The sequence below is a fragment of the Artemia sp. Qi Xiang Cuo genome, chromosome 18 (assembly GCF_049724085.1).
Source record: "Artemia sp. Qi Xiang Cuo chromosome 18, ASM4972408v1, whole genome shotgun sequence".
NCBI lineage: Eukaryota > Metazoa > Arthropoda > Branchiopoda > Anostraca > Artemiidae > Artemia > Artemia sp. Qi Xiang Cuo.
Window position 1 is genome coordinate 53,562,737 of NC_142811.1, and position 18,089 is coordinate 53,580,825.

At 35.2% G+C, this 18,089-nt stretch overlaps 1 protein-coding gene across 1 annotated transcript; it reads right to left on the minus strand.

The window, feature by feature from the left end:
* Positions 1-8,527: 8,527 nt before the first annotated feature.
* On the minus strand, positions 8,528-18,084 carry LOC148941646 (uncharacterized). The gene is made up of 3 exons (XM_089104006.1): positions 17,931-18,084; positions 11,885-12,133; positions 8,528-8,667 (listed from the first exon to the last, which is right to left on the minus strand). The coding sequence occupies exons 1-3, from the start codon at positions 17,989-17,991 to the stop codon at positions 8,579-8,581; spliced, it is 399 nt and encodes a 132-aa protein (XP_088960132.1). The 5' UTR covers positions 17,992-18,084; the 3' UTR covers positions 8,528-8,578.
* Between the last annotated feature and the right edge of the window lie 5 nt (positions 18,085-18,089).

The window sequence follows — 18,089 nt, forward strand, 5'->3', positions numbered from 1 at the left end:
ATTTCTTTCACTGTGTCGTTTATTTTATCGTACACAAATCAACGATTTCCAAGAAAAAATTTAATACTCCTCAACCTAACGTTTGAATGAACTTCTTCTTTCCCTTGTATCATTAATGGTATAAGCTTCCCTCGGGCGAGCCGTTCACTAGCTGAATAATCGAGAGCTGAGGTAAGGTCATATCTTTGGAAATTCTGAAATGATTTCAGGATCATGAATTTGAGATCTATAGATGGGAATCTGATCACAATAGTTCGGACGCTTTTTTGTGATGGTAAACGAAATGCGTGAAAAATATCGTGTTCGGTTATACTTAAATGGGGGACCACACGGGTAAAACACGAAATAAGATCTTCTTTTAGATATCTTCCTCTTACAGTCGGAAAAAAATTATATAGCATTACATTGCACCTTTTCAGCTCTTTTTCTATTCTTTCCATTCTTAATATAATAGACGCTAGTTCCCTGTTAGTGCTTTCGATTCGTTTTTCATTAACGTCTATTGCAGAACGTACTTCACCAATTTCACCAGAAAGACTGGTAGCCAGGCTTTGGAAATGGGTTGCCTCTAATTGAGCGTTCATAATTCTATTTCATCTTGCCTGCTAAAATTGCAAAGGCCTACCTTAGAATATGCCAGCCATATGCTCTGGCACTAGAGTTATCAAGCGGGTCCTAATTTAAACAAATCAACGCTCAGGACGCAGCGTGTTAATAAAAGCGGCGGGATGAAGTGAGCAAACCCTCACAATTAACCGAAGAGTTAATTGCGCAATCTAACACAATACAAAAGATAATTCGATTAGGTTCAAAAACTTGTTCTTATAGTTCAGAGGCTAAACTCATGCTAAACTTTACTGTATTTTTGCAATTTTTTTATAATTGTTCTTTGTTTAATAGGGAATTAGAAATTGAGAAGCTAAAATTAGCTCTCAGTACTGTGCTTTGAAAGATTTCTTTGGCACCAACAGGAACTGCATATTAGTATTAGCTTTCTAGTATTTCTTTTTTGATTATTTAAAATAGGTGAATGTGATTTACCATATTCTTTAATTTCAAATTTATGTGGTCTCGAGAGGTCTCAAAGTCAAAAGATGTTTGGAGAAGAAGTGGAAATGAGGCATACTCAGTGTCAAGTGATAATTCAGTTTCTTAATATGGATATGTGTCCCTAAATCTCTAATTCAGATTGAAGCTAGCAATTAATTCAGTGAATAATAGAATAGTTCAGAAAAGAATAAATGATTCAGAAAAGAATAGAATAATTATCAAAAGAATAAAAAATCTAAAGGAATTCGAGATATTTAAAATCTTAAAATTCTAAAATTACATCACCGTATTCCGAAGAGAGGTATAGAAAATACAATAAACATTTGAATAAGCTACTTGGAAAAGCTAAAATAGAATATTTCAGAGAAGAATTTAAAAAACAGATGGAAATCCTGTGAAAACCTGGAAAACAATAAACTCGATAATCTGTAAACCCAGAGTTGAGTTATCCTAGATTGTAACTCAACTTGGTAATGTGTAAACCCAGAGTTGAGTTACCCCAGATTGGGCCTCATCGCCTTAGGAAATAGCTGACCATATATGCGACAACTTTGCAAATACTGGGAAAAATATCTCAGGTAATGGATCCTCATCCTCTGTCGAAGAGTCTTTTGTTCAGTTTTGAGCTGTGGCTAGAGATGTTTCTGCTCATTTGCGTCTGATTAATGTTGAGGAGCTCCGAAAGACAGTTTGGAGCATGAAGAGCCGCAGGTAATGATTATTTTTCCCTGAAAGTTATGAAGCATGTATTTCCAGTCGTAACAGAGCATTTGATGTACCTATTTAATCAGTGAATGGAATGTGGTATTTTTCTCGATTGCTTTAAGTCGGGTAAAGTTATTGTTATTTAAAGGTGGTGATAAGAATTCTTTCTATGTTTATAGACCTATCTCTCTTCTCCCAGTATCAAGTAAAGTGTTTGAGAAGATAATAAATGCTAGACTGGTAGAGTTTCTGGAATCGTGGAGACTTCAAAGTCCAACCCAGTTTGGATTCCGAAAAGGAATGTTGACGGATCAGGTCGTTCTATTTTTGGTGACACTAGTTAATGATACCCTGGATGCTGGTTGGAAAGCGGCTTCATTTTTCCTTGATATTGTGAAGGTCTTTGATTCGGTTAATCATGGTATTCTGCTTGCAAAAATTAATAATTGTGGATTTCGAGGTGCGTTCTTAGGTCTTTTAAGGTCTTTCCTTCATAATCGTTCTTTGTATGTGAGTATCGGTGGTACCGTATCTACTACTACTACTAACAACTCTCAACTCATTGCAGCACCAAGCCGCCTGAGGCCAACACAGCTACGCACGCTCCTCCTCCACCCCAATCTATTCAAAGCCTCCCTTTTTACAGCCGCCCAACTGCGACTATTTGTGACTGTTACTGCGACTAAGACTACTTATTATTAAGACTGTATCTACGATTACTTGCTACTATGACTACTTGCAACTGCGACGACTTGAGACTGCGAAAGCTGGTGACTGTAAGTGCAACTACTTACGACTGCAAATACTAATGCAACTTGACTGCTACTTGCAACTGTGTCTGATTGCATCTCAGACTACGAGTGTGACAACTTGCAACTGTGAATGCGACAACTCTTGACCAGGACCACTAATAATTGTGACTGTGGCTACTAGTACTAGTACTGCTAATAGTACTGTAGCTGCATCTGCGACTGCATATACTACTGTCAATTCTGCGATTACAACTTGAACTATGGAACTAAATCAAAAGAATTTAAATGCATCCTGCTTATCACAATAGCATAGTGTATCCACGTTGCCAAAAGACCTTATCTGTAATATCTCACCAATGGCTAAGGTTATTAAGTTGAAAGTTTCAGGGAATGTCGAGAAGGATGTTGCACTAAATCAAAAGACGCTAGGTGTACCCAAATTGTCAAAAAGGCGTAGCCTGTATGGGCGTATCTATGTTAATATCAGGAAAAGCTAAGGGTATTAAGTTGAAACCTCCACGGAATGCTAATGGGGATGCTAAAAAGAGCTAAAAGACACTATCTGCTTCCAGATGTTCAAAACGGTATATCTTCGATGTTTCAAGAATAGTTAGGGAACGGTATCAAGCTAAAACATTCAGTGAATCTTGAGGGGGATGTTGAACTTAAAGACACCATGTGCATTCCATTTATCAACGGATGTAGTTGCAGCCTCTCAGGAACGGCTAAAATAATTAAGTAGGAATTTTTGGAGGCTGTTGGCTGGGATGCTGAACTTACCTAAAAGACACAAAGTGTAATCTGGTTGTAAAAAAGACACGTATGCAACATCTCAGGAATAGTTAAGGTTAAAAAGTTGAAACTTTCAGAGAATCTTGAGGGTAATTTTGAACTTAAGCAAAATACCAGTTGTCAGAAGGGTGATCTACCCTATCTCACGACCGAATAATTGTATTTAGCTGAAACTTTCAGGAAATATTTAACTAATTCAAAAAACAAATGTATATCCATCTTGTTGAATGTTGTGTAAGCATCTCATGAACAGTTAAGGGCATCAAGTTGAAACTTTCAGGGAAGGCTAAGGTTGGTCGTGTAGCTACAACCTAGTAAAGGCTGAACCTCGCCCAGTAGTAACATAAATCAAAAGGCATTAGTTGGAACTAATGAATTAAAATCGGATAATTTAATGCTTAAACCGAAGACTTGAAAAACTGAAGAAACATTGACCATATTAGCTTATTATATAACTTTGGCAATCAAAAAGGGACACAAAATAATAAAAAAAATTGCAAAAATTAAGTTTTTCAAAGAACAGCAAATAGCCATATAAGATTTAGAACCAGCAGAAATTAGCCCTACAATAATTCAAATCCAAAATGATCAGAAATTACTATCAAAGAATAATTGACAGTAAACAATCATATCAAACATAAAGATAATAGATACTGATACAAATATATTAAATATTATATATATTAAATATTCAAGCCAAACTTGAAGCAAACGAAAGCTACCACAAACAAAATACTGCTACTCCTCCTTTCCCCTCCCGTATCTTCAGGGCCCTGTCCAGGAGCATTCTTTTCATGGGGGGTTTACACAAAAAAAAACTAAAAACACGCATAAAAAATTGTCTATGTTCATTTTTGATATGTTTTTACTTTTCAGAAGGAAATTTCGGGGGGGGGGGGGTCAAACCCCCAAAACCCCTTCCCCCTGGATATGGCGTTGCCTATCTGTTATATTTCTAAAGTCTAATGTGTTGTTTTTGTTTTACTCAAAATAAAACATATTATAAACATTTTTTTTTAGCATTGGAAAATAACAAAAATTACAATAAAATCTTAAATCGCTGAGATCTCTGGGAATTCATACCAATAAATATTAAATATTCAGGTAATTTTCACTAGTTCTTTCCAGTTATCTAGATTATTTTAGTTTTTTTTTATATTCCTTTGATGTTTCGAAAAATTAAAGCGAGCTCTTCAAATTACATTTAGTTTTCAACAAAACACAAATGACAGAATAGGCTTTAGTACTGTTACGGTTAAAGGGGGGGGGGTTGGAAAGTGGGCAGTAGCCAAAGTCCTCTTCGGAGTAAACAACTAATTAAAGGTGTTAAGTCGAAAACACAGAGTTAACTTTGTTCGTTTTAAGTTTGATATGAATATTCAATTTTATTTTGACTCCTTTAAGATTAATTTTTCATTAATATAAGTATCTCTTATGATATGATCTTAGGATAGTAACCCTTATAATTTATATTTGATATGGTCATTTATTTTTATTTCTGTTCGTTTCGGGTTTCATTTGTTCTTTAATAGCAATTTCTAACCGTTTTGAGTTAGAAAGTTTGGTCGTTTTTGGTATTGAAATGTGCTCTTTGAGGTATTTGACCTCCTCTCCGCCGCCTATAAAATGATTCACCTCCCTTACTTCATAATAACGGGTATTACTTACAAATCCCTGTTATATAATTTTATGAAAAAGGAAGCAAATCATTTCAATTAAATTCACCCTTAAAATAAATGTGAAGAAACATTTTTCTGTAATAAGAAGGGAGGTATCAACCCCCAGCATCCTTATTTCGGCTTAGTCTAAATGAATGGAGATGATTGATTCCTATCCCAGCCATGTCCCGCCTAAATACACATAGATTTTTCAACCACAATCAGAATCAAACATCCCCCTTTTCCTAACGACAATTCCTGCAAACAAAAAAGGGTAAATTCTATAATTTACAATCCTTACCCAAAGGCTTTGGGAGGCATTGCATAGCAGGAGGCTTAGTTACTACACCTTTTGCATGAACAAAATCACTTTTTCAAAATTTCGATCAGTGTTGAGGGGAGGGGCTCTAAAAAGGAAAAAGGAGGAGGGGCTTGTAATTCTTCAATCACTTTTAAACATACCCCGGAACATACCCTGTAAGTTTCAACGCAATACTCTTAGCGGTTCCCTAGATACTTTTGATACACCTTTTTGAAACCAGCATGCACTTAGCATGTTTTTATTGGGTCAGCATTCCTCTCCAAAGTTGTGGAGGGTCATGTCATTCCAATAGGCATAATTTTTTACCTTTAGATTATTTTGAACAAGGTGGCTATTGCAAACTTCGAAAGTATGTTTTTGAAAAGAGGACAGCAAAAGAGGGCATGAGAAGAGTTGAAAGCCCTCCAACTACCTCAAAATATCCCTCTCAACATGTCTGGAAAGTTTCAACTTATACCCTCAACTGTTCTTAATATATTGCATATCCGCTTTTTGATAAACTGAGCGTATATAGTGCCTTTTGGTTTAGTTCAAGATATCCCAGATTATTCTCCAAAGTTTCACATCAATACCCTTGGCCTTATCGGATACACCCGGAATTGAAGCTTTCCCATTTTCCTAACGATAAATGCTGCTTGCAAACAATTTGTAAACTGCCTAATTTACAATCCTTGCACCAGGGCTAAGGTATATCTATTGCACCTTTTGACTAGTTTGAAGAAAATGATAGTTACAAAATTTCAACCATTTTTGAGGAGAAGGGGCACAAAAAAGGGAAAGGAGGGGGCTTGTTGCCCTCAAAGCTCTCTTCAACATCCTTTCAATATATCTTGAAGGTTTCAACCTAATACCCTCAGCCGTTCCTTAGATATTGTTGTTATTCCCTTTTCACAACCAGCAAGGACAATGTTTTTTTTGTTTTTTTTATTGGATTTGGCATCCCTCTCAACATTTCCTTAAAGTTTCATGGTAATGCTCTAAGCTTTTTTAGAGACCCAGGAACAAACATTCTCTCTCTCCTTGATAATACACCTTACATGTTAATAATGGGAAAATTGCATAACTTTCAGCCCTTGCACCAGGGGCTAGGAGGTTGTCAACCCCGGAGGCACAGTTATTTACCTTTGGACTATTTTAAGAAAAATGGCTATCTCAAAATTTTGATCCGATACATCTGGGGAAAAAAGGCGTGGAGGACTATTTGCCCACCGATCACTTTTGATTCTTAAAAAGGAACTAGAACTGTCAATTTCTAATCGAATGAGCCTCCTCCAAAGTTTACATGACCACTTCTTCGATAAAAACCTTTTACTTCAACAATCGCCAACCAGAATAACTTACAGCCCTTGCCCCAGGGGCTGTGGGGGTCTTTGTTAATCTTGGAGGCTTATTTTTGTCCTTTGGACTATTTTAAACGAAATGGCTATCTCAAAACTTTGATTGGATGCATTGGTGAAAAGGGGATCTTTTAGTTGCCCTTCGATGGCTTTGAATCTTAAAAAGAGCGCTAGAGCTTTTGATTTCCAATCACAAGAGCCTCTTTCCAAAGTTTATACGGCTACCTCTTCCATCAAAACCTTATGTATTAACAATGGGAAACTAGCATAACTTACAGCTCCTGTCCCAGGGGCTAGGGATTGCCGTCCCAGAGGCATAGTTATGTTGTATATGGAGTATTTTGGATAAAATAAATATTTCAAATTTTAATCGGATACAATTCAAAAAAGAGGGTGTAGGGGAGGGGGGAATCGTTGCCCTCCTATCGCTTTTGACTCTAAAAGGGAACTAGAACTTTCGATTTCCAATCGAATGAGCCTCTTCCAAAGTTTATACAACTACCCCTTTCATAAAAACCTTATGCATTAGCAACGGGCAACTTGCATAGCTTACAACCTTTGCCCCCAGGCTGTGTTCTTTTAACCCCGGAGGCATAGCTTATTTGACCTTTGGACTATTTTATCAAAATGACTGTCTAACATTTTGATGGGATGCATTTGGGAAAAATAGGGTGTGGGGGCCAGTTGCCCTCCGAGCCTTTTTGACTCTTAAAAAGCGCATTATAACTTCCGATTTCCAGTTGAATGAGCCACCTCCGAAGTTTATACGACCACCCCTTCATATACAGTACCTCTGGAAAAATTAATAATAATAATAAACAAGATAATAATAGAATATTGAAACCTTAAGGGTCTTTGCCAAGGTTGTATCTAGGATTTTTTTTTCAGAAGGGGGGGGGTGTACGAATTTTTTTTTGCGGGGGGGGGTATAAAATAAACTTTTAAAAACACATCTAAAACTTTTTTATATTCATTTTTGTATTTTTACAAGTCGGACAAACACTTACGGGGGGGGGGAGGGTCAGACCCCCACACCCCCTTGATACGGCCTTGTTATTTACTATAGGCAACACTACAGAGTTGTCTCTGATATTTCGCAGGTGTTTCTACTTGTCAGCATCACGCTATTTGACATTATAAAGTTTTGGCCCAAACAAACCAGAAAATACAACCTAGCAAGAAAATGGTGATTGATAGATTTTCAGATATCATTTTCTCGGTTAATGATTAATTTCCCCAAGCAAATTTTTCCTCACATATCAATTTTTCAGTTAGTCTTATTATGAGGAGTGGATAGCTGTTCAAAAAGTTTTTTTTTCTTTCTTTTGCTACATTTTTATCTAATTTTTTTTTCAATAACTTTATCATGATGAAAGGGTGAGAGGGAGTGGAATAAGACATGAAAAGTAACTTTTCCAAAAAATGACTTTTCCATAAACTTTTTAAAATAGACTAGAGAACAAACAAAACAAAGAAGTCAACACATCAAGACTGTTTTTTTTTTATCAAGACTGCTAAACGCTTATTTGACTTTGGTTGCATCTTTTGTTGCTGGGAGGGAGGCACTTATCACGAAAAAATACATATCTATTAACCTTTAAAGTTAATAACTTTAAAAAATTTGCCCCAAGAATGTCCCAAAATTGGGACGAAAATATTTGTCCCAATTTGAAACAAAAATACATGAAAATGAAAAAAACATTTAGATATTTTTAACAATTTAAAAATATTTTAAAAATATTTCCTCATTTTAGCGTTGCCTTTATTATAGTTGGTTTTCATCCGGATAGGTTCGAGGGATGGGAGGAATTTCTTGCCTCTCCGTGGCAGTAAGAGGCTATAGCCTTTCACTTAACCCATCACCTTAATGCAGCAAAAAAATTGTTTGGCTCAAAGTGTAACTCAGCTAAATAGAAACATAATATGTATTTCATCAAATTTGTTTATGCACACATTTAAAATTTACCAATAGCTTGTAACAATATTATCACCTGAAGGTGCAGTTCCATATCCTAGTTGGTTTTGGTGGCCATAATTAGCCTTGTTTGCCACTGAAAGAGAAAAAAGTAGTTTATTGAGTGAGCAGTTAGTTTGAGAAAAAAATATTAAAATATTTTTTCACTAGTCTTTAAGATAGACAAGTCCAAATAAAACTAAAATTGGTCCGTTGGTACTCAGGTCCAACCTCTTTGGATGCGAGGTCAGGATAGCAGACTTTAAGGACACATTTAAAGGTATTTAAAATTGAGGATGTCGATAATAATTTTGGTACCCAGCGAAATTAATCTAATAGTATAGATAGCTATATGTTAATGGGAAACATACAGCACACTGGAGACTAATTTTGGTACTTAGGAAAAATTGAGGAAAAAGTAACGTGTATGCCAATTCCAAGTGCATATAGTACTAGTACGGCCATTATTTTTTAAATCTGTTAAGCAAGGAGTGGAAAGAAAACGGGGAGTAAAATTCATCGATATACTACCTCCACGCACCCTAACCCAACCTCTCCAAAAACCAAAAAAAGTCAAATCATCAGAAATGAACCTGTTTCGATAACAAGCCTCCGTTGTTTTTTCTTTTACCTCAAAGACTGAAGAAAAAGTCACGTCATCTATTTTCATTGAATGGTTTTACTAAAAAGAAGCCTCCTACCTCAATTTTTGACCCAAGTAGCACTGGTCCAGATAACGAGGGTCCTAATTAGCTGAGAACCAAAAATGCCAAAAAATCGACGTTAAACATTTCTCACTTGTTTGGATTTGAGAGATGAGATAAGCATAATTTTAGCTAGTTTGCTATTCGGCTTGGTCAAAAAAAAAAAAAAAAAAAAATGAAGAAGAAATAAAATAAAACTAAAATACTTCGCTTTAGTGTACGATCTCTAGAAATAAAACAAATAACTAAAAGTGAATGGAATGTGTGCGTAAGGCAAGGTACAGTCCGACTAAACTAACCACCTCAGTGGCCATAATAGCGCTATACTTGCAATAAAGAAAAAGAACCTAACGAGTTAAACGCTTTACATCCCACGTCCCTTGCGAGACAAAAAAAAATGTAGTTAGTACTGAAAAAAATTGACTTGTTCTATTATCTGTATAACACGCACGAAGTGAAGTTTGGTTAATGCTAATGGAATAAAATAAAATAGGATAAAAAAAATAATAGTTTATGAACAAAATTACGTATAATACATAACCTAACATAGGCACTTTTCCCCCCTAAACCCTAAATAGACAAAAGCTAATATATTGTAAACGCAGTGATAAATCCCTGTTTGCAATCCTCAGCATAGGAAATCTCCGCTCAAAAAACCTGTTGGACTATTTTCTGTAGCATCTTCGCTGTACAATGCCTCGCGTGTTATACGGATAATAGAACAGTACCAAAAATGCATTAATCTATATTAAAAAAATCAGCGACCCTCATTTTCTATCGAAATTTGTTTCTCAGGGAAGTTCAATCTTGAATTGGTTTTGGTTGTCTTAGTTTCCCCATTTATCACCGAACAAATATGGTGGTTTATTGGATTGGCACTTAGGTCCGAAGGATATATATATATATATATATATATATATATATATATATATATATATATATATATATATATATATATATATATCAATATATACCAACGATATTTAAAAAAAAAAACAACGATATTTCTATTCTTTTATTTGCATCGCTATGTCTTACCAGTTCGCTTTCTTAGAGGCAAATCGAAAAAAAGTTTATTCTTGTAGAAACAAAGAGGCTGGTCCAAGGCCAATCTCGTTAATGAAATTGAAAATTTTTAAGACTAAAAGACAAAGCATGGGTAGAATAGAAATGTCATAAAAATTTTATCTTTCAAAATGTATCATGACTGCTCTACTGTTTTATTTTTGTCTTTAAAATTTTCGATTTCCCAGAAACTAACTTAAAAGAAGAAAACGCAGAAATTCCAAACGCAGAAAAAGAAAGCAGGAAAAACATTATTTTTACTTTTTTGAGCAACTGAAGATCAAATTGTTTTCGTTTTTTTTCGTTTTGGGACAGAAATGGGCTTTTAATCCGCGGTTATCGTCATGATTTCTTGTTGATATAATTTATTCTTCACCGGATGAATATTTTTCGCCCATTGAAATTTTTCGTAAGTCAATATTTGGGCAATGTTAAATTCTCAATGTCAACCCTGCTTATGGCGGATTTTGGTCCGTGTTTCCTTTAGACGAGATTTGAAATATTTTTTTCTCAGTACGAGAAAATTGGGTTTAAACAAATTAAAAGATGTCTGTTTCAGCCAAAAAAATACTACTGTTTTATTTCAAATATATGCATTCAAAAGATTTTCCAGATTTTTTTTCAGAGACACTTTACGTGGCGTCATTTTCAAGCAAATATATCAACCAGTATTGACAGAGCGACATATTAGCCGTTTTTACTTGTCACAGCTTACTATCTTCTGTCAAACCCACTATAAATTGGGTTTGACAACACAATCCCTAATTAGGTAGAGGTACTCCCTAATCTCTACCTATTCCCCAAGACACATTTCATTCACACCTGTTGATAAGGAAGGCAAGATTTATGAAAGATGGCGTTTTCCTCAATTTCAGCGCCTAGCTCGCACTACATAGGTGAAGAACTGAAATGCCAAGAAAGTGGTTAAAAAGCTTGCATCAGCAATAATTTGTTCCCAGATATTACCTACTGATACAATATCCTTGTATTTGCCAGGTTCATCATGCTGTTCCAAGCTTTCACATTTTTCAATTCCAAAAAATCATGCTCTAAATCTTTATTCAAACTGGTCAATCTGAGGATTACGCTTTAAAACTAAACAGGGCCGTTTTTTTAGCACTAATATCTTACATCTAATAAAAATTATCGTTTTTTCAACTCATCTTTGTTCTAAGATCTTACAGCTCACTGAGTTTAGCAAAATGTAAGAAAGACGCCATCTTTCTGCCATATAGAACAATGATGAGAGAAATTTGATGATCTACTCATCGTTGCTCTCAGACCGCTGATCAGAGCAGAATGATGAAAGACGTTTGCACAAAAACGACCTAAGATGTAAGATCTTAGTTCAAAGATTTCACTTTTAAGCGTCTTCTGACAAAAGATTTAAGATCTTAGCACATTTATGAGTGAAAAAACGACCCTATTACTCAACTCATCAAATTATGGACATGATATAATTAGCTGTAATTGTATATATTTCTATCAACAAGTTTGGATACACAATTTTGCTTTGGCATAAAAAAGAAAAAGTAGCATACTTACTTTTATGGTAATCATTGTAGTACAAATCAGTATCAGTTTGTAAGTCATTGTCGTTGTCATAGTAGTCGAACTTGTATTTGATTTTTTGGTCAAATCTCTTTACAGGGTATGCATCTTCATATCCGTAAACTGCTGGCCTAGCAGCTGCATAGCCATAGGATGCTGGTCTAGTGGCTCCGTGCCCGTAGGTTACTGGCTTAGGAGCGTAATCGTATCTTCTTCCAGAATCATAGGAACTCTCTCGATAATCTAAAAAGAAAAACATTGCTACCTACTTAACATTCTTCTAATATGTTTCTCTGACACTCAATCTTAATGAAATATACCAATGTATATTAAAAATATAATACTTTGGACAAACATTTGGGCCACATCTTTGCACATTAAGTGGAGGGTATGGGGTAAGGTATAGCGGGTCTGCATGACTAATGTGTTAGGTATAATTATTCTGCATATTGTGAAGTAAGAATTGTTTTCTAACTTCACCCTGTCAAAATACTTTACCCCCCCCCTAATGTGCAAGTATATAGCCCAAGTTTCACATTTTCCATCCATTCTGTCACTTCTCTTTGTCTTGTCTCACGCTAAGCTTAAAGAAACTAACGAAAAAAAAAAAAAAAAACGGTTCTGTAATGCATAAATGAATGAACAACTTGAGCGGTAGGGGCTATATTATACACGTACAAAAATATTAAAGGGTGAATGAGACACGGTTGCCAGGTTTCTCTTGAATTTCTCTAAGCAAAAAGAAAAAACTATTTAGCAGAATCAGTTTGATAACCTATAACTAAATATACTTTTTTTAATGGCCTAGTTTAAAAATAATTGCATACCATTGAATCAAGTTGGCTCATAGATTTTTCAATTTTATAAACCAAATTTAGTTTTACTAACCCAGACTCCACTTACTGGCAGAATATAGGATTCACTCACACGAAACAAGTCTGGTTAAGGCCAGGCTAGGACGAGAGTCACGACATGTCTTGGAACTAGAGATCTATTTTATTTTTGAACTCCTCGTTTTGGTTCAATAAGCGGGCTCGGAGCAACATTTTTTTTACATTTTTGCTTCAAACCCTATTATGTTGTTAAAATTTTTCTCAGTTTAGAAATCTCAATTTATAAGACGTAAAAATTTTCCTACTAGTGCATAAATGAGCATAAATTCCAAATAAATTTTATCATAACCATTTTTTTTTACTTTTTTACAGGCAAAGATATTTTCTCTCGGGGGACAATGTACAAACATTTTAACTATGGTAATTTGAAAGGCAGTCTGGACATCCCTTTGGAAATGTCGGTACTTATTTAAAGGACGCTGCTTGGATAAACAATTTGGATAATAAGTTTTGACTGATTGCGATTGCTGAAAGTGGGCCCTAAGTAATATCTGGATATTACAAATTAGGGGCCCTTGCGAGTAAGTCTCCTTTCATGGCTTTTTAAGGATTTTCAGAATTATGTGGCATTATTGTTGAAAAAATAAGACATGGCTACATCACTAACAAAACAGCATGTTGACCGGCGAATGGATGAATTAACTGCTACGATTTCGATGCTACAACAAGAAAATAAGGTGTTGAAGACAGAAAATAAGCTGTTAAAATCAGAACTGATTAAGGTGAAATCGTCTGCACTTCGAATGGATTTACATACCCGGAGAAACAATATTCTGCTTCACGGGATCGATACGCCAAATGAATCTGAAAATCTTCGTGATACAGTAAAAAATTTGTTCGGAATAAAACTCGGGATTGCAGATCCTGATCAAACGGGTATCAGTGTCGCGTATAGGGTCAAAAAAATTCACCGCGTCTGATGATTGTGTTGGCCCCAGCCTGCGGAGCGGTAGGAAAAAAAATAGTTGAGCCTATTTTCATGCAGCTCAAGAATTATGATCGCTCATTGATTCTTAAAGAATGTCGTAAACTAAAGAAAACGGGCTACAGCGTGTCAACTGACTTACCTGGAAAGCGAAGAAAGGAATTATTGGCTCTCGGTTACAAGCTAAAAAATGCAAAGGGAGCAGAGAAGTTCAGTGAGACTCGTGTGGTCCAGCGTAACGTGAAACTCTGTCTGGAGACAAAAAGGTCAAAAAGCTCACAGCAGTGGGTCAAATACGATGATGGCTGTTTCGATCCGCTAGAACTGTTTGCCAAAAATGACCCAGAGGAGGTTGTTTCCGACCAGTAGTTTTGTCATTTTTTTTCTCCGATATTTAATTTTTATGTATGTGAATCGTGAGAAGTTTTTTTAATTATTGTTGAAGCCGCACAGTAATTCTGTTTTAAGTTGTATGGCAGAGAAGGATGTAAAGCGAAAATTTTTTTTTCTTCTTTTTTTTTTTCATCTTTGTTCAATTTTCTTTTCTCTTATTTTATGTTCCCAAAATTCAAGGTATCTAGTTTGTTTTGTTTCCTTTCAGTGTTCCATAAAGAAGTTCAATCGGGTATCTCCATTGTTTTTGCCTCCTCGCTCTTCTGGAATTTTCACGACGGACCGCCGATTGCAGTTCATATAGTTCATATCAATAAGTTTTATATAGATAGATTAAAGAATTTAGAAGAGTCTTGTTTAAATCTCAAGCTTATTTTTGAGGAAGAAATTGGTCAGGAAAATGATTTCCATTTGTTTGATGATAAAAATTTTCCTAGAAGTAAATATGTAATTTCTAATTTAATTACTGGGAGGTCTTCCGATTCTCAACTTTCGGTATTTCATTTGAATTGCCAAGGACTGTATTCCTCATTTTCTGATCTAGAGTCAACACGTCGGGAGCTTAGACCATATTGTATAGGCCTATGTGAAACATTTATTACACAACAAACCGAAAGCCTTTTGGATATTCCAGGTTACACTAGCCATTTTCTCCACAGAAAACAAATGAAAAGGGGTGGTATAGCAATATATATCCGCGACACACATGGTTCAAACTAGGCAAGACCTTACACGAAATACTGAAGGAATTTTCGAGTCGTTGAACCTAGAAGCATGGCTGTCCCCAAATAAAAAAGTTATTGTGGGTGAAATTTATCGTTCTCCGTCAGGGTGAACGTCTCAGTTTATGGAACATATGGCTCAAGTTCTGGAGCTAGCAGAGTGTCAAAGAAATGAGCTTATTCTCATGGGATATATTTAATATATATAAAAATAATAAAATAAAAATAATATCTAAAAAATACTGATCCTGATTTACAATGCAGTTATCAAGCCTCGCATTCAATATTGCTCTACAGTTTGGTAATCTAATTTCAAGACAAATTTACAGAGACTAAACTCACTTCACAACAAAGCACTTCAAATTTTAGGCCCAGCACTGAACAGACTATCAATGGCATCACTTTACAGACTATCTTGCACCGTTTTTTGTTTTAAATATTTTTTTTTCAGGAACACTCTCATCACCATTTAAAGGCTTATTCACACTAGCATCACAAATCAATAGTTTAAATACACGATCTTCATCAGACATTTTTATACCCCCGACACCGACAGCTAGGTCGGAATTTTCTCCTAGAATTGCGTGTGCTAGAGAGTGGAATGCACTTCCGAAAGAGCTGAAGTCATATAGGTCTCTCGGCTCCTTTAAAAACAATGTAAACAAATATCAAAAAGATTAAAAATTTATTTACTAGATTTATTTTATTATTATTATGTTTAGAATTTTTTGATATTATTATGATTTATTATAATTTAGTTTGATACCTCAAGGGGTGTGAGCAGAGGAGAAGTTGTGCTAAATTTATTGTTATTTGATGGTGGTTTGGGGTGGAAATTGGAGAGGACACGAGGCCACGCTGTATTTAGAGTGTGCAATTATTATGGGCCCAAACGTGCATCAATGCACAATGAATTGAGTTAAGTGTATTTTATATATTTTTTTTTTAATTAAAACCCATATTGAATTTGAACTATCTGTTATAGCGACTCCACTTAAGAATTACGCTATGTAAAACTCGATAATAAACCGGTTTCATCTCTCTATATTAAGAGAAAATTAGCTTACGCTCAATGGAAAACAAATGGCGGGTGATAGAATACATTAGACTTGTATAATTCGGGCTATATATTTGCACATTAGAAGGGGGCGAGGTAAAATATTTCGACAACTTGAAGTTAGAAACCAATTCCTACTTCATAATATGCAGAATAATTGTAGCTAACACATTTTGCAAGCAAATCCGCTAAATTTTACCCCCCCCCCCCTAATGTGCAAATATATAGCCCAAATTTGTTTCTAAGGTATTATATTTTCATCATGTTTTGGTATACTTCATTAGGATTAACCTAACTTCACTTCTTGAGTGGGGTTGCTATAACAGATAAGTACCAAAATATCATATCTTATTATTATAATTTATTATAATTATATATTATAATATATTTATATATTGTTGTAATTATATATTACTATAATTAAATTTTCATCTTGAAGAGTTCTTGTATAAATAAATGTATTAAAGTAAGTTATCCCACTCGTAAAAAATTAAAACAATTAACTTTATCCGTATTCTCCCATCTTATTTAGGGTGGTCGGCGTTTACCGGCGTTCGGCGTTTAATGTTTACTCAGTAGTTTGTTTCTTTGAAGACTAACAAACTTGGTCTGCTCCACTGACTCGCGACATCAGTTTAAGAGGAAAACCAAGAAATCCAAATTTGGATCGAGGCAGTAGAAAGGTCAAAGATATTGAATTTTTACGAGGTAGCCCAGGTTAAAGTGGTTTTAAGTTTTGTACATTATTTCAATTTAGGTTTACTGGCCAAAAAATTAGAGACATCGAGTATCGAAGTATCAGTATCGAGATGTCAGTATCAGTTCAGTATCGAGATTAAAGGTTTTGCGATTCCTTGATTGTGTGCTTTGTTTTTCAGTTTGGAGATGGCCGCACAAACCGTGAGGTTTATTGGCAAATTTCTTGAGCATTCTGTGACGGCCCTTTCTGTGTTCCCCTCCGCGCGATTGTTAAATTTTGACTGCTAACTAAGGCAGTATATGTTCGAATTTAGAATTGATTGAATCCCCAGGATTTTGATGACCATTCATTCCATACGAAGTGGCCGGAAAAAAAATAATACATGCAGAAGTTTGGCTCTTTACTTAAGCAGTGCTAGAGCGGTGCCTCTGATAAGACATGGGGTCAGGTGATTATTTTTTTCTTTTTATTTTAATATTATTCAATGTTATTTTATATTTTTCGATATCTGTTATTGTGTGCTTTGTTTTTCAGTTTAGAGATGGCGGCAAAAACCATGATGTTTATTGGCAAATTTCCAATTTATATTTTTTTTTTCGTGAGTACGAATTACCTGAACAATATGTGGCAGCTATCACAAACCTTGAGGCTTATTGGAAAATTTTAATTCTCTGATTTTGTGAATAAGTATTACCTGAGCACAGTGTAGTGGCTATCATAATATCACCAAACAATGAGTTTTATTGGCAAATTTTAATTTTCTGATTTTGTGTATAAATATTGCCTTAGCATACTGTAGTGGCCATCACAAGCCACGAGGATTATTGGCAAATTTTCATTTTCTGATTTTGTGTATAAATATTGCCTTAGCATAATGTAGTGGCCATCACAAGCCACGAGGATTATTGGCAAATTTTCGTTTTCTGATTTTGTGTATAAATATTGCCTTAGCATACTGTAGTGGCCATCACAAGCCACGAGGATTATTGGCAAATTTTCATTTTCTGATTTTGTGTATAAATATTGCCTTGGCATACTGTAGTGGCCATCACAAGCCACGAGGATTATTGGCAAATTTTCATTTTCTGATTTTGTGTATAAATATTGCCTTAGCATAATGTAGTGGCCATCACAAGCCACGAGGATTATTGGAAAATTTTCATCTTCTGATTTTGTGTATAAATATTGCCTTAGCATAATGTAGTGGCCATCACAAGCCATGAGGATTATTGGCAAATTTTCATTTTCTGATTTTGTGTATAAATATTGCCTTAGCATACTTTAGTGGCCATCATAAGCCACGAGGATTATTGGCAAATTTTCATTTTCTGATTTTGTCAATAAGTTTACCTGAGCATACTGTGGTGGCTATCAGTCCGACCATCATAAAGGCTGTGAACTGGAAACTCATCTTTCAGCTCAGAAAAAAATCCCAAAACTGGAACTTTGAAACCGTAATCCTGAGACTAGGAGGCTCTCTATACCACCTGTTTTAACACATAACAATTT